Source organism: Scyliorhinus canicula, chromosome 16, assembly GCF_902713615.1.
Source record: "Scyliorhinus canicula chromosome 16, sScyCan1.1, whole genome shotgun sequence".
Classification (NCBI taxonomy): Eukaryota; Metazoa; Chordata; class Chondrichthyes; order Carcharhiniformes; family Scyliorhinidae; genus Scyliorhinus; species Scyliorhinus canicula.
The window spans coordinates 90,780,133-90,802,188 of NC_052161.1; the positions used below are offsets into that span (position 1 = coordinate 90,780,133).

A 22,056-nucleotide genomic window follows, 5' to 3' on the forward strand; every position below is an offset into this window, starting at 1 on the left:
GCACATCATTCACCTCTGCGCCCGATACCCGGACAGGGTACACGATGCCATCATCCTGGCACATTAAATGCTTCCTGACATGTTTGAGAGCCCCTCCACTTGGCTGGAGTTTGGTTCCTGGGTGAAGGGCAATCGCTGCGGCCATTGCTGCCTATGTGGATGACACAGACCGACGCAGAGACCCTTTACAACAATGCGCATACAGCAACATGATCGAGTGGTGCTTGGGCCTCCTGAAGATGCGATTCAGGTGCCTGGACAACTCTGGAAGGGCCCTCCAGTATGACGCAGAGAGGGTCACTGGCATCGTGGTGGCCAGCTACATCCTCCATAACATCGTGCAGCAGAGGGGCGATGTGCTGGAGGAGAAGGATGAACGCCAGGCCTTGTCCTATGAGGAGGATACGAGGGATGGTGAGGATGGGCAGGACATGGTGCCCAAGCAGGCAAGGGTGTCTGCAGGGCATGTGTGCCAGGATCAACATTCATGGAACGTTCTGATCGCCTCCAGGTTCACCGGCAGGGCGGTGGGGGAGTGGCCAGGGGCACGGACACCACATCCCACCCCCACAGCCTTAAACTCCCACAGCCCCAACCCCCTCCCGGCCACCCCACCACCTGCAACTCCCTCCCTGATACATATCTGCCTCACTCTGGGGTGCGGGCCCTGGGTTGACAGTAACATTGGGTCTGGTCCATGGGATGGAGGATGATGAAAATCCACCATGAGCTCTGGTGCTCCACATTGCCTGACAATTCCCGACTCCTGCCAACGGGAGCACTTTCCACCGTCCACCTGGCTGATCCCTGCATGCGAGCTGGCCATTCCATCACACGGTCCCATCGATTCCCTGGGCTGATGGTGGCGGGCACAGTCGGTTGGGGGGGAGAGGGGGATGTGGGGAGCCATTAGGTCCGCCCATTCCCCCCCCCCTCCTCTGGCCAGCCCACACCTCACATCAATCAGACAGAGTACCGAAGCAGTTTGTAACAGTGGTCACAGGTAAACAAATATTTACAGGTTTATGCCCCAGCCCCTATAACTAAACTGTGCACTGCACCCGTGCCAACTAAGACCATAAGACCATAAGACATAGGAGTGGAAGTAAGGCCATTCGGCCCATCGAGTCCACTCTGCCATTCAATCATGGCTGATGGGCATTTCAACTCCACCTACCAGCATTCTCCCCGTAGCCCTTAATTCCTCGCGACATCAAGAATTTATCTATCTCTGCCTTGAAGCCATTTAGCGTCCCGGCCTCCACTGCACTCCACGGCAATGAATTCCACAGGCCCACCACTCTCTGGCTGAAGAAATGTCTCCGCATTTCTGTTCTGAATTTACCCCCTCTAATTCTAAGGCTGTGCCCATGGGTCCTCGTCTCCTCGCCTAACGGAAACAGTTTCTTTGCGTCCACCCTTTCTAAGCCATGTATTATCTTGTAAATTTCTATTAGATCTCCCCTTAACCTTCTAAACTCCAATGAATACAATCCCAGGATCCTCAGCCGTTCATCATATGTTAGACCCGCCATTCCAGGGATCATCCGTGTGAATCTCCGCTGGACACGCTCCAGTGCCAGTATGTCCTTCCTGAGATGTGGGGCCCAAAACTGGACACAGTACTCCAAATGGGGCCTAACCAGAGCCTTATAAAGGCTCAGTAGCACATCTCTGCTTTTATATTCCAACCCTCTTGAGATAAATGACAACATTGCATTCGCTTTCTTAATCACAGATTCAGCCTGCATGTTTACCTTTAGGGAATCCTCGACTAGCACTCCCAGATCCCTTTGTACTTTGGCATTATGAATTTTCTCACCGTTTAGAAAGTAGTCTATGCTTGGATTCTTTTTTCCAAAGTGCAAGACCTCACATTTTCTCACGTTGAATTGCATCAGCCATTTCCTGCACCACTCTCCCAAACTGTCTAGATCCTTCTGCAGCCTCCCCACTTCCTCAGCACTACCTGCCTGACCACCTAACTTTGTATCATCGGCAAACATCGATAGAATGCCCCCAGTCCCTTCATCCAGATCATTAATATATATGGTGAACAGCTGCGGCCCCAACACTGAACCCTGTGGGACACCGCTAGTCACCGGCTGCCATTCCGAAAAAGAACCTTTTATCCCAACTCTCTGCCTTCTGTCAGACAGCCAATCCTCAACCCATGCCAGTAGCTCACCTCGAACACCATGGGCCCTCACCTTACTCAGCAGCCTCCTGTGTGGCACCTTATCAAAGGCCTTTTGGAAATCCAGATAGACCACATCCACTGGGTTTCCCTGGTCTAACCTACTTGTCACCACCTCAAAGAATTCTAACAGGTTCGTCAGGCACGACCTCCCCTTACTAAATCCATGTTGACTTAACTAGTGTCTAGCTTTCTGGCCTAAAGGGCCCTAACGCTACACCTAGGTGGTTCCCCAGGCAGTACAGTCGGAGTGGAGGTGGCCTGCAGTGATTCCTACCCTGTGACCTGAGTTCCCATTGGCAGCATCTTCTGGGGTGACTGGGCCTGGCTGCTGCTCGGGCTTCCCAGGTGGCATGGTGACATCCTGTTCCACCCGTTGTCGAGCCGATGCACCAGGGACAGGAGGGAGGGAGTCCGAGGTGCTGCAGTGTTCCGGCACCTACCCTTCAGGAGTCACCGGCACGGGAACCATCACCTCCTCCTCCCTCAGATTGCCCGATGGGCCCCAGGGCTATTCCGTGGGAAGGTGGTGCGAACGAAGCCATCGCCTGAAGTTGCCCCGCCACCTGGCACTGCCAGTCCTGGAGGCCCACTCTGCTCTTGACCAGGGTCCGCAACTTCGGGTTTGTGTCACATCAGCCAGTGACTACACCATCTCCCTCTGAAACGGGCCACCTCCCTTTGTGTCTGCGCCACGTTGGCCAGTGCCTGAGCAATGCGGTTACTTCTGGCAAGTGGCTCTCCAGTCTTTGGCATCAATGTTCAGGAGTGAAATGGGTCTCTGTGACCCACATTCAGTCGGGTCTTTGTCTTATTTAGGGATCAGTGAGATCGAGGCCTGTGCCGGCGTGGGCAGCAGGACCTCTCTCAACAGCGATTCATTGAAAATCTCCCACAAACTTCTTATAGAAATCCACTGAGAACCCCTTCGATCCCAGTGCTTTCCCGATTGCCTGGAGTTAATATTCCACGATCTCCATCAGTCCTAACGGAGCTTCCAGTCACTGTCCCTTTTCCTTTCCCACAACTGGAATGCCCAGCCCGTCGAGGAACTGTTTGATCTTTGAGTCCCTGTCTGGAGCTCAGAGGTGTACCGCCCCTGGTAAAAGTTGTGACGCCTCTGTTGATCTCGTCTAGAACCGTGATCACCCTGCCATTCTTGTCCCTTACCTGTGCTACCTCTCTTGAGGTTACCTGCTTCCTCTCTAGTGAGCCAGTAGGCTGGCTAGCCTTGTTCCGGTGCTCATAAAAGCCCTCCCGTGTCTGGTGGAACTGGTTCACTGCATTCCCAGTGGAGAGCAGGTTAGATTCCATTTGTAGCGTTTTCCTCTCCACCACCAGCCCCACAGTCAGGGCCATGGAATACCATCAATCCACTTCCAATATCCAGTCACCAGCCGCTGCCTAGCCGGCTTTTCCTTCCTCACTCTAAGAGCCCTGGGCGCTATTGTTTCCCCCCTGATCACCGCCTTTAGTGCCTCCCAGAATGTGGAGGGACAGACCTCCCTGTTCTGGTCGCAGGTTACGGTCCCATTGCTGCCTTGTGACATCACAGAACGCCTTGTCGGTGAGGAGGGCGATGTCCAGCCTCCATGGGGGGCTCTGGGCCCAGCCTGTCTACAACCTCACATGCATGTCATATGGAGCATGGTCCTGGATTACTATTGCCGAATATTCCACCTCTACCACCCTTGGAAGCACCGACTTACCCACTGTGAAGAGGTTTATGTGGGAATAGGATTTGTGGAAGGGGGAGATGAAGGAGAATTCCTTCTCCCTCAGGTTGAACCTCCATTAGTCCACCCTCCCCCCTCTGGCAGCCTCCCTCCCTGTTGTAGCTCCTGTTCTCGGGCTAGATTTGTCTGTTTCTGGATATTGCACTCAGTTGAAGTCTCCCCCTGATGAGTTGGTGGGAGCCTAAGTCGGGGATCTCTGCCATGGTCTTTTTATTGAACTCGCAATGTCCCAGTTTTGGGCGTATATATTTATAAGTACCACTGGGGCCCCTTCCAGGGTCCCACTAACCATTGAATATCATCACTGTAATGGCTGCCCTTTTGTTCAACAGTATGACCACCCCCCTTGCCCTTGTGTTGAAGCACACCTGATAACTCTGTCCCATCAGCTTTTCCTTACTCTCAGTCAGTCCTTCTCTCTTCACCGCTTCTCCAGCTGGATGGGGGTTACAGAGATAGCGAAGGCGTCAATGGGATTTGACACAATCTGGTGAATTTAGAAAGTTTGGGGTTGATTTCCGTGAACTTTACGATGTTAATGTGAACAGATATTTGAGAGTAAATGATTCCGTGTGTAAATCTCGACACATGTGTAGCAGTGAATTCCTTCCCCCTTCACCACATGATCCCACCCCTGGATTGTCGAGAACCACCATGACCTCTGCCCCCCACGCTCCAAGGATGACTGACCTTTGTCCGGGGTCACCTCTGGGACTTGGTTCTGTTGGGGGCTCTTTGGCTTGAAGCTTACTTGAGCGTAAATTGTCTCCGGTTCAGCTGTGAGAAACAGAGATAGAGAGAGTCAGTGAGAAGGTGTGAGGAACGCTGAGGATCTCTGGTCAGTACGTGTGACGTAGCTGGCACACAGAGGACAACGACACAACAACAACACATATCCCCATGACCACAAATCTGACACAAAACAAAATGTAACAAGGACATAGTCACGTGCATCGCAAACCTTTTCTCTACCAGCAACGTACAGCTGGCACGTAACTGTGAATTAGTAACGACTTAACTCACACCCGTGCCAAGTCGAACATGTGACGAGAACACATGGAAATTGAGGAGTAACTAACATAACGATATGAGGGTCATGTGACTGAGGCCCAATGGACACACAGTTAGGATTCAACGTATGTGTTATGTGTGGTACGTTAAACACAATTAAGACATAACATGCACAGAATTAAAGTGCAATGGAAGCATTACAGAATTCGAACAGATGCAGGACCCGCATGTAACTAGGATGTAACTAAAATGTAACTTCCATGTGATTGAGGTGTCACTGATAGGAAAGAGGTATATTGCTGAGGTGTGTGAGAAAGGAAATTCAATTTGTAATCATTGTTTAACAGACCTGTACTGATGTAGAAAGGAAACAAGGAGTAACTGACACATAACTAAGCTGTAACAGGTACATTACTAAGTTGTAGCAAACACGTAACTAATGTGGAACAAAGACAATTTCTATGGTGTAACAAACACATAACACAGGTGTAAAAGACACATAACGCAGGTGTAACATGCATGCAACTAAGATGTAACAGACATGTAACTAAGGTGCAACAGAGATATAACTAAGGTGCAACAGAGAGATAACTAAGGTGTTACAGTATTTAACTAAGGTGTGACAGACACATAACTAAGGTGTAACAGGCACATAACTAAGGTGTGACAGACACATAACCAAAGTGTGACAGATACATAACTAACGTGCAAGAGAAATATAACTAAGGAGCAGCAGAGATATAATTAAGGTGTTACAGCATTTAATGAAGGTGTGACAGACACATAACTAAGGTGTAACAGGCACACAACTAAGATGCAACAGAGACATAAATAAGGTGTAATAGGCACATAACTAAGGTGTAACAAACACATAACTAAAGTGCAAAAAAGGCATGGAACTAAGGTGTAACAGGCAGATAATGAAGTTGTAACAGACACATAACTAAGCTATAACAGACACGCAACTAATCTGTAACAGACATGAAACTAAGGTGCATCAGACACAAAATGAAGGTGCAACAGACACATAAGAACATAAGAACTAGGAGCAGGAGTAGGCCATCTGGTCCCTCGAGCCTCCTCCACCATTCAATGAGATCATGACTGATCTTTTGTGGACTCAGCTCCACTTTCCGGCCCGAACACCATAACCCTTAATCCCTTTATTCTTCAAAAAACTATTGATCTTTACCTTAAAAACATTTAATGAAGGAGCCTCAACTGCTTCACTGGGCAAGGAATTCCATAGATTCACAACCCTTTGGGTGAAGAAGTTCCTCCTAAACTCAGTCCTAAATCTACTTCCCCTTATTTTGAGGCTATGCCCCCGGTTCTGCTTTCACCCGCCAGTGGAAACAACCTGCCCACATCTATCCTATCTATTCCCTTCATAATTTTATATGTTTCTATAAGATCCCCCTTCATCCTTCTAAATTCCAATGAGTACAGTCCCAGTCGACTCAACCTCTCCTCGTAATCCAACCCCTTCAGCTCTGGGATTAATCTAGTGAATCTCCTCTGCACACCCTCCAGTGCCAGTACGTCCTTTCTCAAGTAAGGAGACCAAAACTGAACACAATATTCCAAGTGTGGCCTCACTAACACCTTATACAATTGCAGCATAACCTCCCTAGTCTTAAACTCCATCCCTCTAGCAATGAAGGACAAAATTCCAATTTCCTTCTTAATCATCTGTTGCACCTGTAAACCAACTTCCTGTGACTCATGCACTAGCACACCCAAGTCTCTCTGCACAGCAGCATTCTTTAATATTTTATCATTTAAATAATAATCCCGTTTGCTGTTATACCTACCAAAATGGATAACCTCACATTTGGCAACATTGTATTCCATCTGCCAGACCCTAGCCCATTCACTTCACCTATCCAAATCCCTCTGCAGACTTCCAGTATCCTCTGCACTTTTCGCTTTACCACTCATCTTAGTGCCGTCTGCAAACTTGGACACATTGCCCTTGGTCCCCAACTCCAAATCATCTATGTAACATGTGAACAATTGTGGGCCCAACACGGATCCCTGAGGGACACCACTTGGTACTGATCGCCAACCAGAGAAACACCCATTAATCCCCACTCTTTTCTTTCTATTAATTAACTAATCCTCTATCCATTCTACTACTTTACCCTTAATGCCATGCATCTTTATCTTACGCAGCACCTGTGTGGCACCTTGTCAAAAGTTTTCTGGAAATCCAGATATACCACATCCATTGGCTCCCCATTATCTACTGCACTGGTAATGTCCTCAAAAAATTCCACAAAATTAGTTAGGCACGACCTGACCTTTATGAACCCATGCTGCGTCTGCCCAATGGGACAATTTCTATCCAGATACCTCGCTATTTCTTCCTAGATTCCAGCATCTTCCCTACTACCGAAGTTAAGCTCACTGGCCTATAATTACCCGCTCTCTGCCTACCTCCTTTTTTAAACAGTGGTGTCACGTTTGCTAATTTCCAATCCACCGGGACCACCCCAGAGTCTAGTGAATTTTGGTGAATCATCACTAGTGCATCTGCAATTTGCCTAGCCATCTCTTTTTTTTTTCCTTTTTAAAAAAAAATAAATTTAGAGTACCCAATTATTTTTTCCAATTAAGGGGCAATTTAGTGTGGCCAAAACACCTATCTTGCACATCTTTTGGGTTGTGGGGGTGAAACCCACGCAGACACGGGGAGAATGTGCAAACTCCACATGGACAGTGACCCAGGGCCAGGATTCGAACCCGGGTCCTCAACGCCGTAGGCAGCAATGCTAACCACTGTGCCACTGTGCTGCCCCCCTAGCCATCTCTTTTAGCACTCTGGGATGCATTCCATCAGGGCCAGGAGACTTGTCTACCTTTAGCCCCATTAGCTTGCCCATCATTACTTCCTTAGTGATAACAATCCTCTCAAGTTCCTCACCTGTCATAACCTCATTTCTATCAGTCACTGGCATGTTATTTGTCTTGTACTGTGAAGACCGACCCAAAAACCTGTTCAGTTCCTCAGCCATTTCCTCATCTCCCATTATTAAAACTCCCTTATCATCCTCCAAAGGACCAATATTTACCTTAGCCACTCTTTTTTGTTTTATATATTTGTAAAATCTTTTACTGTCTGTTTTTATATTCTGAGCAAGTTTACTCTCATACTCTATCTTACTCTTCTTTATAGCTTTTTTAGTAGCTTTCTGTTGCCCGCTAAAGATCTCCGAGTCCTCTAGTCTCCCACCAATCTTTGCCACTTTGTATGCTTTTTCCTTTAATTTGATACTCTCCCTTATTTCCTTAGATATCCACGGTCGATTTTCCTTCTTTCTACCGTCCTTCCTTTTTGTTGGTATAAACCTTTGCTGAGCACTGTGAAAAATCGCTTGGAAGGTTCTCCACTGTTCCTCAACTGTTCCACCATTAAGTCTTTGCTCCCAGTCTACCTTAGCCAGTTCTTCTCTCATCCCATTGTAATCTCCTTTGTTTAAACACAAAACACTAGTATTTGATTTTACCTTCTCACCCTCCATCTGTATTTTAATTTCCACAATATTGTGATCGCTCTTTCCGAGAGGATCCCTAACTATGAGATCATGAATCAATCCTGTCTCATTACACAGGACAAGATCTAGGACCGCTTGTTCCCTCGTAAGTTCCATTACATACTGTTTTAGGAAACTATCGCGGATACATTCTATAAACTCTTCCTCAAGGTTGCCTTGACCGACCTGGTTAAACCAATCGACATGTAGATTAAACTCCCCCATGATAACTGCTGTACCATTTCTACATGCATCAGTTATTTCTTTGTTTATTGCCTGCCCCACCATAACGTTACTATTTGGTGACCGATAGACTACTCCTATCAGTGACTTTTTCGCCTTACTATTCCTGATTTCCACCCAAATGGATTCAACCTTATCCTCCATAGCACCGATGTCATCCCTTACTATTGCCCGGATGTCATCCTTAAATAACAGAGCTACACGACCTCCCTTACCATCCACTCTGTCCTTCCGAATAGTTTGATACCCTCGGATATTCAACTCCCAGTCGTTACCATCCTTTAACCATGTTTCAGTAATGGCCACTAAATCATAGTCATTCACGATGATTTGCGCCATCAACTCATTTACTTTATTCCGAATACTACGAGCATTCAGGTAAAGTACTCTTATGTTGGTTTTTTTACCTCTGTTTTGAATCTTAACATCTCTAGTTTTATTCCTTTTAGTATTACTGGGCCTATTCACTGAGCTCCCCTCAGTCACTGTACCTTGTACTGTCGCCCTTTTTGATTTTTGACTATGTCTTCTCTGCCTTGCACTTTTCCCTTTACTTCCTTTTGCTTCTGTCCCTGTTTTACTACCTTCCAACTTCCTGCATCGGTCCCCATCCCCCTGCCACATTAGTTTAAACCCTCCCCAACAGCTCTAGCAAACAGCCTCCCGAGGACATTGGTTCCAGGTGCAGACCGTCTGGTTTGTACAGGTCCCACCTCCCCCAGAACCGGTCCCAATGCCCCAGGAATTTGAATCCCTCCCTCTTGCACCATCTTTCAAGCCACGCATTCATCCTATCTATCCTGACATTCGACTCTGACTAGCTCATGGCACTGGTAGCAATCCTGAGATTACTACCTTTGAGGTCCTACTTTTTAGTTTAACTCTTAACTCCCTGAATTCAGCTTGTACGACCTCATCCCGTCTTTTTCCTATATCGTTGGTGCCTATGTGCACCACAACAGCTGGCTGTTCACCCTCCCACCGCCCCCCCCCCCACCCCCCTCCCCCCAGAATGTCCTGCAGCCACTCCGAGACATCCTTGACCCTTGCACCAGGGAGGCAACATACCATCCTGGAGTCTCGATTGCATCCACAGAACTGCCTGTCTATTCCCCTTACGATCGAGTGCCCTATCACTATAGCCTTGCCATTTTTCTTCCTGCCCTGCTGTGCAGCAGAGCCAGCCATGGTGCCATGAACCTTGCTGCTGCTGCCTTCCCCTGGTGAGCCATCTCCCTCAATAGTATCCAAAGCGGTATATCTGTTTTTTTGGGAGATGACCGCAGGGGACACCTGCACTGCCTTCCTACTCTTGCTCTTTCTTTTGGTCACCCATTTTCTATCTCCCTCAGTAACTTTCACCTGTAACTTTGCTGTGACAGACGCACAGCTAAGGTGTAATAGACACATAACTAAGGTGTAACAGACACATAACTAAGGTGTAACAGACACATAATTAAGGTGCAATAGAGACATAACTACTGTCATGTGAGAGTACCTTTAAGAAATTGATGTTTATCAAATAGCTGCAGTGGATGTACCTTTAAGAAATGGGTGTTTATCTAATAGCTGCAGTGATATCAGAGTTTTGGTGGAGCTGGGCTGTCTGTCTGTTTTGTCTTTTGTTTTTGAGCTGGCAGTTACATGGTGTGTTTAGTTTCGTTTTCAGTGTTTAATCTGCATCCATCAAAAAAAGATGTACGTTTGATCTCTCTCTGTATACCCAGGGCAATTATGATGCCATTAGACATGACTTAGGATGTGGACGTTGGAGAAGTAGGCTGCAAGGGTTGGGCACACTGGATATGTGGAGCTTGTTCAAGGAACAGCTATTGCGTGTTCTTGATAAGTACGTACCAGTCAGGCAGGGAGGAAGGGGTAGACCAAGGGAACCGTGGTTTACCAAAGAAGTGGAATCTCTATGTTAAGAGGAAGAAGGAGGCCTATGTGAAGATGAGGCGTGAAGTTTCAGTTGGGGCGCTTGATAGTTGCAAGGAAGCGAGGAAGGATCTAAAGAAAGAGCTAAGACGAGCAAGGAGGGGACATGAGAAGTCTTTGGCAGGTAGGATCAAGGAAAACCCAAAAGCTTTCTATAGGTATGTCAGGAATAAAAGAATGACTAGGGTAAGAGTAGGGCCAGTCAAGGACAGTGGTGGGAAGTTGTGTGTGGAGGCTGAGGAGATAAGCGAGATACTAAATGAATACTTTTCATCAGTATTCACTCAGGAAAAAGATAATGTTGTGGAAGAGAATGCTGAGACCCAGGCTATTAGAATAGATGGCATTGAGGTGCGTAGGGAACAAGTGTTGGCAATTCTGGACAAGGTGAAAATAGATAAGTCCCCGGGGCCTGATGGGATTTATCCTAGGATTCTCTGGGAAGCCAGGGAAGAGATTGCTGAGCCTTTGGCTTTGATTTTTAGGTCATCATTGGCTACAGGAATAGTGCCAGAGGACTGGAGGGTAGCAAATGTGGTCCCTTTGTTCAAGAAGGGGAGTAGAGATAACCCCGGTAACTATAGGCCGGTGAGCCTCACGTCTGTTGTGGGTAAAGTCTTGGAGAGGATTATAAGAGATACGATTTATAATCATCTAGATAGGAATAATATGATTAGGGATAGTCAGCATGGTTTTGTGAAGGGTAGGTCATGCCTCACAAACCTTATCGAGTTCTTTGAGAAGGTGACTGAACAGGTAGACGAGAGTAGAACAGTTGATGTGGTGTATATGGATTTCAGTAAAGCGTTTGATAAGGTTCCCCACGGTCGGCTATTGCAGAAAATACGGAGGCTGGGGATTGAGGGTGATTTAGAGATGTGGATCAGAAATTGGCTAGTTGAAAGAAGACAGAGGGTGGTGGTTGATAGCAAATGTTCAGAATGGAGTTCAGTTACGAGTGGCGTACCACAAGGATCTGTTCTGGGGCCGTTGCTGTTTGTCATTTTTATAAATGACCTAGAGGAGGGCACAGAAGGTTGGGTGAGTAAATTTGCAGACAAAACTAAAGTCGGTGGAGTTGTAGACAGTGTGGAAGGATGTTGCAGGTTACAGAGGGACATAGATAAGCTGCAGAGCTGGGTTGAGAGGTGGAAAATGGAGTTTAATGTAGAGAAGTGTGAGGTGATTCACTTTGGAAAGAATAACAGGAATGCGGAATATTTGGCTAATGGTAAAATTCTTGGCAGTGTGGATGAGCAGAGGGATCTCGGTGTCCATGTACATAGATCCCTGAAAGTTGCCACCCAGGTTGATAGGGTTGTGAAGAAGGCATATGGTGTGTTGGCCTTTATTGGTAGAGGGATTGAGTTCCGGAGCCATGAGGTCATGTTGCAGCTGTACAAAACTCTGGTACGGCCGCATTTGGAGTATTGCGTACAGTTCTGGTCGCCTCATTATAGGAAGGACGTGGAAGCTTTGGAACGGGTGCAGAGGAGATTTACCAGGATGTTGCCTGGTATGGAGGGAAAATCTTATGAGGAAAGGCTGATGGACTTGAGGTTGTTTTCGTTAGAGAGAAGAAGGTTAAGAGGTGACTTAATAGGGGCATACAAAATGATCAGAGGGTTAGATAGGGTGGACAGTGAGAGCCTTTACCCGCGGATGGAGGTGGCTAGCACGAGGGGACATAGCCATAAATTGAGGGGTAATAGATATTGGACAGAGGTCAGAGGTAGGTTTTTTACGCAAAGAGTGGTGAGGCCGTGGAATGCCCTACCTGCAACAGTAGTGAACTCGCCAACATTGAGGGCATTGAAAAGTTTATTGGATAAGCATATGGATGATAATGGCATAGTGTAGGTTAGATGGCCTTTAGTTTTTTGACTTTCCATGTCGGTGCAACATCGTGGGCCGAAGGGCCTGTACTGCGCTGTATCGTTCTATGTTCTATGTTCTATGTATGAAAAGAATGTCTTCAGCGCACTTGCTAATTCAAAAGTGATAACTGCTCTCAGTAGATAATTTGAATCTGCTGTCTTTGTTAAAGAGGGTATTTGTCTGATGGATGTTGCTAGGAAAGATTAAGGGTTACTTATAGAGTACTGAATTCTTTAGGGGAAGTATTTGAGTTGATAGTTGCTAAGATGTTTGCTGTGTGTTTATAAAATGTTAACTGGATACATATAATAAACATTGTTATGTTTTAAAAGTACTTTCGACCTCTGTTGCATCACACAGTGCCCTTGTGCTCTCCATAACCAAAATCTATTAATATTTGGGGGTCAGGTGAACTCCATGATACACTTTGGGATTCTCTGAACCCTGGCCCGTAATGCTAAGGTGTAACAGGCACATAACTCAGCTATAACAAACACATAACTAATGTGTAGCAGAGACATAACTATGCTGTAACTATCAGAGAGGAGGCGGAACAGGGGAAAACAACAAGTGCTTGAGCTGAAAAGGACACAAAAATTAGATCAAACAGATGTGTTGACTTAAGTGTAACTGAACATGAAACTGAAAGAATCAAGGCATAGATATTTAACCATTACTAACACAATTAAGATGTAAATAAGGTGTAGCAAATGTGACACAGCAACTGTATCATAAAACAGACATGCAATGTCAGTAACTGACCTGTTGGCCGGATCTCAGATTTTTGAGCGCGTGCAGCAAAATTCATCTCCGAATACGTTAACTCGTAATCATCTAGAGCAACTAAACAGAGACAAAACACTATGTGAACAATTAAGATACAGAATAAAGCTCACTTTACACTGTCCCCATCAAACACTCCCAGGATAGGTACAGCACGGGGTTAGATACAGAGTAAAGCTCCCTCTACACTGTCCCCATCAAACACTCCCAGGACAGGTATAGCACAGGGTTAGATACAGAGTAAAGCTCCCTCTACACTGTCCGCATCAAACACTCCCAGGCTAAGTACTACACGGGGTTAGAAGGTTCCTTCACATTGTCTGCATGAAAAATCCAGACCCAAAGGATAGGTACAGCACAGTGTAAAGCTGCGTGTCCCCAACAAACAGTTCAAGGACAATTGCAGCATGGGGTTAGATATAGAGTAAAGCTCCCTCTACACTGTCTCCATCAAACGCTCCCAGGACAAGTACAGGAAGGAGTTAGATACAGAGTTAAGCTCCTCTATACTGTCTCCGTCAAACACTCCCAGGACAGCTGCAGCACAGGATTAGATACAGAGTGAAGCTCCCATGACACTCTCCCCATCAAAACCTCCCAGGACAGGTGCAGCACGGGTTAGATACAGAGAAAAGCTCCCAGTACACTGTCCCCAACAAACACTCGCAGGCCAGATACAGCACGGCATTAGATACAGAGTAAAGTTCTCTCTACATTGCCATATCAAACACTCCCAGGACAGTTACAGCATGGGGTTAGATATAGCGGAAAGTTCCCTCTACACTATTTCCCATCAAACACTTATAGTGCAGGTACAGCACTGGGTTAGACACAGGGTAATGCTTCCTCTATTCTCTCCCCATTAAACATGCCAAGACAGGTATACCATGGGATTAGATACAGCGGAAGGCTCCATCTGCACAGACCCCATCAAACACTACGAGGACAGTTATAACACAGGGGTAGGTACAGAGTAAATCTCCCACGACGTTGTCCCCATCAAATCCTCTCAAGACAGGTGTTACAAGGGGTTAGATATGGAGTAAACCTCCCTCTATACTGTCCCCATTAACCGTTCCCAGGACAGGTATAGCATGGGGTGAGATACAGAGTAAAGCTCCCTCCACACTGTGCAAATCAAACACTCCCAGGACAGGTACAGCACGGGGTTAGATACAGAGTAACCCTCCCTCTACACTGTCCCCGTCAAATGCTCCTAGGACAGGTACAGCATGGCCTTAGATACAGAGTAAAGCTCCCTCTACACTGTCCCCATCTAATACTCCCAGGACAGGTACAGCACGGGGTTAGATGCAGAGTAAAGCTCCCTCTACACTGTTCCCATCAAACACTCCCAGGACAGGTACAGCACGGGGTTAGATACAGAGTAAAGCTTCCTCTACCCTGTCCCCATCAAATACTCCAGAAGAGTTACAGCACGGGGTTAGATAGAAAGTAAACCTCAATCAACACTGTCCCCCATCAACCATTCCCAGGGCAGGAACAGTATGGGGTTAGAGGGATAAAGCTCCCTCGAAATTCCTTACATCAAACACTCGCAGGAGAGCTACAGCATTGGATTAGATACAGAGTAAAGCTCCCACTACATTGTCCCCATCAAACACTCCCAGGACAGGTACAGCACGGGGTTAGGTACAGAGTAAATCTCCCTCTACACTGTCCCCATCAAACACTCCCAGGACAGGTACAGCACAGGGTTAGATACAGAGTAAAGCTTCCTCTACACCGTCTGCATCCAACACTCCCAGGACAGGTACAGCACGGGGTTAGATACAGAGTAAAGCTCCTTCTACACTGTTCCCATCAAAAACTCCCAGGACAGGTACAGCACGGGGTTAGATACAGAGTAAAGCTTCCTCTACCCTGTCCCCATCAAATACTCCAGAAGAGTTACAGCACGGGGTTAGATTGAAAGTAAACCTCAATCAACACTGTCCCCCATCAACCATTCCCAGGGCAGGAACAGTATGGGGTTAGAGGGATAAAGCTCCCTCGAAATTCCTTACATCAAACACTCGCAGGAGAGCTACAGCATTGGATTAGATACAGAGTAAAGCTCCCGCTGCACTGTCCCCATCAAACACTCCCAGGACAGGTTGTGCATGGGGTTAGAAGCACAGTAAAGCTCCCTGTACACTATGCACATTAAACACTCCCAGGACAGGTGCAGTACGGGGTTAGATACAGAGTAAAGCTCCCTCTACACTGTCCCCATCAAATACTCCCAGGACAGGTAGAGCACGGGGTTAGATGCAGAGTAACGCTCCCTCTGCACAGTCCCCATCAAACACTCCCAGGACAGGTACAGCACGGCCTTAGATACAGAGTAAAGCTCCCTCTACACTGTCCCCATCAAACACTCCCAGGACAGGTACAGCACGGGATTAGATAGAGAGTAAATCTCCCTCTACACCAGGGGTGGGCAAACTACGGCCCGCGGGCCGCATGCGGCCCGCCAAAGGTATTTCTGCGGCCCACCAAGTCATTTAAAAAAAAATTTAAAATTTTTTTTTTTTTTTTTTTTAATTTTTTTTTAAGGTTAATGGGGGGGGCTGTTGGGTTACTTACTGGTATAGGGTGGATACGTTGACTTGAGTAGGGTGATCATTGCTCGGCACAACGTCGAGGGCCGAAGGGCCTGTTCTGTGCTGTACTGTTCTATGTTCTATATGAGGCGCCCAGAATCATAACCGGGTGAAGTAATTATTTTACTTAATATACTATGCGGCCCTTTGTGAATTGTGAATTTCTGAATGTGGCCCTTGCACAGAAAAGTTTGCCCACCCCTGCTCTACACTGTCCCCATCAAACACTCCCAGGACACGTACAGCACGGCCTTAGATACAGACTAAAGCTCCCTCTACACTGTCCCCATCAAACACTCCCAGGACAGGTTGCGCATGGGGTTAGATGCAGAGTAAAGCTCCCTCCACACTGTGAAAATCAAACACTCCCAGGACAGGTACAGCACGGGGTTAGGTACAGAGTAACCCTCCCTCTACACTGTCCCCGTCAAATACTCCTAGGACAGGTACAGCATGGCCTTAGATACAGAGTAAAGCTCCCTCTACACTGTCCCCATCTAATACTCCCAGGACAGGTACAGCACGGGGTAAGATACAGAGTAAAGCTTCCTCTACCCTGTCCCCATCAAATACTCCAGAAGAGTTACAGCACGGGGTTAGATAGAAAGTAAACCTCAATCAACACTGTCCCCCATCAACCATTCCCAGGGCAGGAACAGTATGGGGTTAGAGGGATAAAGCTCCCTCGAAATTCCTTACATCAAACACTCGCAGGAGAGCTACAGCATTGGATTAGATACAGAGTAAAGCTCCCGCTACACTGTCCCCATCAAACACTCCCAGGACAGGTACAGCACGGGGTTAGATACAGAGTAAAGCTCCCTCTACACTGTCCCCATCAAACACTCCCAGGACAGGTACAGCACGGGGTTAGATACAGAGTTAAGCTCCCTCTACACCGTCCGCATCCAACACTCTCAGGACAGGTACAGCACGGGGTTAGATACAGAGTAAACCTCCCTCTGCACTGTCTCCATCAAACACTCTCTCTCTGTCTCTCTCTCCATCTGAGTCTCTCTTTCTGCATGTTTGTCTCTCGCTATCTCGCTATTGAAAATTTTGTCTAGCCTACTGGGTGTTATGTCATTGCTGATGTTTCTCAGATTGTTGTCAGTGTCCATGATGTGTGTGTGTGAATGTTTCTCTTGCTCTATGTCTCTCTGTCTCTCTCTCTTCCGTTTCTCTCCTTTCTCCTTCTCTCTCCCTCAGCTGTAACTCAATCTTTCTTCAAACTTAGAAACGTGACCACAACTTCCTCAAAACTGTTTGTGTCTCTGCTGCTTTTCGCACTGACACTTCCCCTGGGATCAGAATGAGAGGCTGTTTGTACTGACTCCAGGGGCAACAGCCTCTCTCTCTCTGTCTCTCACACCCACTTTGTCTCCTTCATTTCTCCACATACTTTATGTCTTTATCTCTCTCTCTGTGTCAGATTCCCTCTCTTCTGGAGGGGCAGCAATATCCTGGCTGGGAGGTTTGCTCCAGTCACTCGGGAGGATTTAAACTCGTATGGCAGGGTGATGGGAACCAGAGCGTTAGCTTAGAAGGTGGGAACTGAAGGGGAAATAGAGAACAAAATAAGAGCAACATCACCCTGTCTGCTCAAACACAGTGGTTTGAACTTCGAGCAGTTTTTCGGACCTGGAACTATGATGTTATCACAGAAACATGGTTAAAAGAAGGGCACGATTGGCAGCTGAACCATGGAAGATGTAGATGCTTCGGGAGAGATAGAGGGGGATGGAAAAGGGGTGGGGAGCAGCATTACTGGTGAAGGAGAATATTATAGCCGTATTGCGGGAGGACACCTCGGAGGGCTCACACAATGAGGGAATCTGGAGAGAGCTCAGGAACAGGAAGGGGGCAATCACAATGTTGAGGGTTTAGGGTTTATTACAGGCCCCCTAACTGCCAGCGAGAGATCGAGGAGCCGACAGGTAGAGAGATTTTGGATAAGGGCAAAAGTAACGCGGTTGTTGTGGTCGGGGATTTTAATTTCCCCTATATTGACTGGGACTCACTCAGTGCTGGGGGCTTGGATGGGGCAGAGTTTGTAAGGAAGCCATCTTGATGCAAGATGCACATAGTCCAACTCGGGAAGGGAGAGTACTAGGTTGGTATTGGGGAATGAGCCTGGACAGGTGGTTGAGGTTTCAGATGTGGAACATTTTGGGAGTAGTGACCACAGTTCCAAATGGTTTAGGCTACTTTTGGATCGGGATGAGGGTAACCCTCGCATTAAGGTGCTAAACTGGGGAAATTACAATAATATTTGACAGGAATTGAAGAATTTGGTTTGGGTGCGGCTGTTGGAGGGTAAATCCACATCGGACATGAGGGAGTCTTTCAAGCGACAGTTGATTAGGATTCAGGAAGTCATGTTCCTGAGAGAACAAAGGATAACTATGGGAAGTTTAGGGAGCCTTGGATAAGGAGGGATATTGTTAGCCTCATCAAAAAGAAAAAGGGGGCTTTTGTACTGTCCATGAGGGTGGAAACAGTGGAAACCCTCGAGGAAAATAAAGAAAATTGGAAGGTACTTAAGCGGGAGTTTAGGAAGGCTAGGAGGGGTCATGAAAAGACCTTGTAAGTATGATTAAGGCGAATCGCACAGATTTTTATTCATATGTAAAAATCAAGAGGGTGGTCAGGGAAAGAATTGGACCACCTAAACACAGTGGGGGGAATCTATGTGTTGAGCCAGAGGAAATGGGTGAGGTTTTAAATGAATACTTTGCATCAGTGTTCACCAAAGAAAAGGATTTTGTGGAAGATGATTCTTGGGTAGGATGTGTGGACAGTCTGGGTCATGTTGACAGCAAAAAGGAGAAGCTATTGGGTGTTTTAAAAGGCATTGAGGCAGATAGGGCCGGATGGTATTTCCCCCAGAATACAGAGGGAAGCAAGGGAGGAAGTTGCTGGTTTAGCTCACTCGGCTAAATCGCTGGCTTTTAAAGCAGACCAAGCAGGCCAGCAGCACGGTTCGATTCCCGTACCAGCCTCCCCGGACAGGCGCCGGAATGTGGCGACTAGGGGCTTTTCACAGTAACTTCATTGAAGCCTACTCGTGACAATAAGTGATTTTCATTTCATTTTCAAATTGCTGGGCCTTGACTGACATCTTTGTATCCTCATTGGCTACAGGCGAGATCCCAGAGGACTGGAGAATAGCTAATGTGGTACCGCTGGTTAAGGAAGGTAGCAGGGAGGGTGGCATGGGGCGCAGTGGTTAGCACTGGGACTGCGCGCTGAGGACCTAGGTTTGAATCCCAGCCCTGGGTCACTGTCCGTGTGGAGTTTGCACATTCTCCCCGTGTCTGCGTGGGTTTCAGTCCACAACCCAAAGATGTGCGGGTTAGGTGAATTAGCCACGCTAAATTGCCCCTTATTTGGAAAAAAAAATAATTGGGTCCTTTAAATTTGTTATAAAAAAAAGAAAGGTAGCAGGGATAATCCAGGAAACTGTAGGTCGGTATGAGGTAAATTATTGGAGAGAATCCTCAGGGACAGGATTTATACCCATTTGGAAACAAATGGACTCATTAGCAATAGACAGCATGATTTTTCGCATAATTTTTCAAACTTTCTTTCTCTGTCTCTCTCTGTCACTCTCACACCATCTTTCAAACTCTCTGGCTGGGATTCTCCGCCAGCCCTGTTTTCCGACATGGTCCGCCGGAAGCGGGATTCTCTGTTCCCTCAGCCGGAAACCCGCTGGTGTGGGTGCGCTGCCAGCGAAGCGGAGGATCCCGCAGTCTGTCTCTCTCACTCTGTCTCTCTTTTTTTCAAGCTCTCCCTCCTGACTCTCACGCCATCTTTCAAAACATTCTCTCGCCCTCTCCCTATCTCTGGCTGTGTCTCCATCTCTGTCTCTCTCCCTCTTTAAAACTCTCCCTCTCAGACTCTCTCACACCATCTTTTAAACTCTCTCTCACTCTCTGCCTCTCTGCCTCTCTTCCTCCCTATCTCTGTCTGTGTCTCCCTATCTGTCTCTCTCTATCTCTGTCTCCCTCTTTCTCTGTCCCTCTCCATCAGTCTCACTCTCACTCTCTCTCTCAACCTGTCTCTGTCATTCTATCTCCCTTTTACTGGGCGGCACGGTGGCACAGAGTTCAGCACTGCTGCCTCACAGCGCCACCGACCCCGGTTCTCCCTTTCTGTCTCTCTCTCTCTCTCCCTGTCCCTCGCAGGCAAAATGCCCCTCTCTCTGTCTCCCTCTGTTACTCTCTCTTTCTCCCTCTTTCTCACCCGCTCTCTCTGTCTATATCTCCCTCTCCCTCTCTCTCTGTCCCTTTCTCCCTTTTTGTCTCTCTCTCTCTCTCTATCTATATCTCTCTCTCGATCTCTCTCTCTGCCTGTCTCTCTATTTCTCGCCCTCTCTGTCTCTCTCCCTCTATTGAAACGTTTGTCTTACCTGGTCTGGGTGTTGTGTCTTTGCTGATGTTTCTCATATTGATGAAGGTGCTGTCCTGCTCCCTGGTTTGTGTCTGAGGGTCTCCCTCTCTCAGTCTCTCTCCTCCGTTCCTCTCCTGTCTCCTTCTCTCTCTCTCAAATTCGCTTCACTCTTTCCCCTGACTCGATGCCAGTGTGAGAACTTCCTCAAAGCTGTTTGTGCCTCTTTGTTCCTTTTCGCAATGCCATTTCCCGTGATATAAAAGTCTGTGGTTGTTCTGACTCTGTGTCCAGCAGTTTCCCAGCAACAATCTCTCACTCCACCTTTCATACTTTCTGGGCGGGGTTGCCAACGCTGACGCCGAAATTGCAAAATGCGATTCGGAGGAGAATAGCTCCGGTACCTCGGAAATGGCATAAATGCGTCGCTTGCCGAGCGGGGTTGAATTACAGTAGGCATATCTGTGGTGAGCCATGTATGGCTACATAAGGCTGTTATATATTTGTTCACTATTTTTCTCCTATTTTATTACTATCATTATCTCCACTGTTGTATATACTTACTGTTATTGCTGTTCTGTTATTGGTTGTTGCTGTTGTACTGTTGGAATGTTGTTATTGATGCACGATCATTTGGACAAAGACGAGAGTTGTATCCAACTGAGGCTTTATTGCTCTAAGAGGTGTGGCCTCCCACAGAAGCTGGCGAAATGGTTGCTGCATGGAGGACACATATATATTTATACTCCGCCTACTGGGCGGAGCCAGCAGGCAGGGACAACCGCCATACCTGTAGTACAGGTGCTACCATACATCACCTAATATAGGTGCAACAGTGGTTTACCACATTCACCCCCTGTTAAAATTGAGTCCGGCGGGGGTGGTGGACGACTATATACAGCAATTGAATTTTACATGTACAATATTTGTGAGAAAATTTTTTTTATTTTGAAGTCCTGTGGACCAGTTAAAGGTTTACCCTGTCCGGGGCCTTGATGTGCCGCTGGGAGCGACGCAGTGGTGACAGTGATGCCGATGCTGGTCTGGTCTTCGGTGACTCCGGGAGTGTGCTGAAATCCTCTTCATCCTCGGGCATGGGCAGGGGGAGGACGGATGGTCCTGGGGGTGTTGCTGCTGGCAATGCCTGGGGAGGGGGGATGGAGCCAGGCCAGAGGTGTGTGTGTGTGGAACCTGCTGGTGCCAGGTCCCTGAGGGAGACAGTATCCTAGCGGCCGTCGGGGTATGCCACGTAGGCATACTGGGGGTTCGCACGGAGCAACTGCAGCCTCTCCACCAACGGGTCCGCCTTGTGGAGTCGGACGTGCCTACGTAGGACGTGTCCTGTAGCTGCGAGCCAAGTCGGGAACGACACCCCAGATGTGGACATCCTGGGGAAGGCAAAGAGACGTTCATGGGGTGTGTTGTTAGTGGCGGTGCACAGTAGTGACCGAATGGAGTGTAGTACATAAGGGAGGACCTCCTGCCAGCGGGTGGCCGGGAGGTTCCTGGACCGTAGGGCCAGTTGGTCGGCCCTCCATACCGTTCCGTTCTTCCTCTCTACCTGTCCCTTTCCCCGGGGGTTATAGCTTCTTGTCCTGTTGGAGGTGATACCCCTGTTGAGCAGGATCTGACGCAGCTCATCACTCATGAAGGAGGATCCCCTGTCACTGTGGATGTTGGCGGGGAAACCGAACAGAGCGAAGATTGTGTTAAGGGCTTTGATGACGGTGGCAGAC

At 47.5% G+C, this 22,056-nt stretch overlaps 1 protein-coding gene across 1 annotated transcript in view; it reads right to left on the reverse strand.

Annotated features, from left to right (window-relative positions):
- Positions 1–20,454, reverse strand: part of LOC119951030 (oxidized low-density lipoprotein receptor 1-like) — a 53,356-nt gene extending 32,902 nt beyond the window's left edge. Inside the window, exons 1-3 of the mRNA XM_038774064.1 lie at positions 20,343–20,454; positions 13,302–13,382; positions 4,624–4,710 (exon numbers count right to left, since the gene is read on the reverse strand). Of these exons, the coding sequence (XP_038629992.1) occupies positions 4,624–4,710; positions 13,302–13,382; positions 20,343–20,379 (205 nt within the window). The 5' untranslated portion in view covers positions 20,380–20,454. The remainder of the gene's footprint in view (positions 1–4,623; positions 4,711–13,301; positions 13,383–20,342) is intronic.
- Between the last annotated feature and the right edge of the window lie 1,602 nt (positions 20,455–22,056).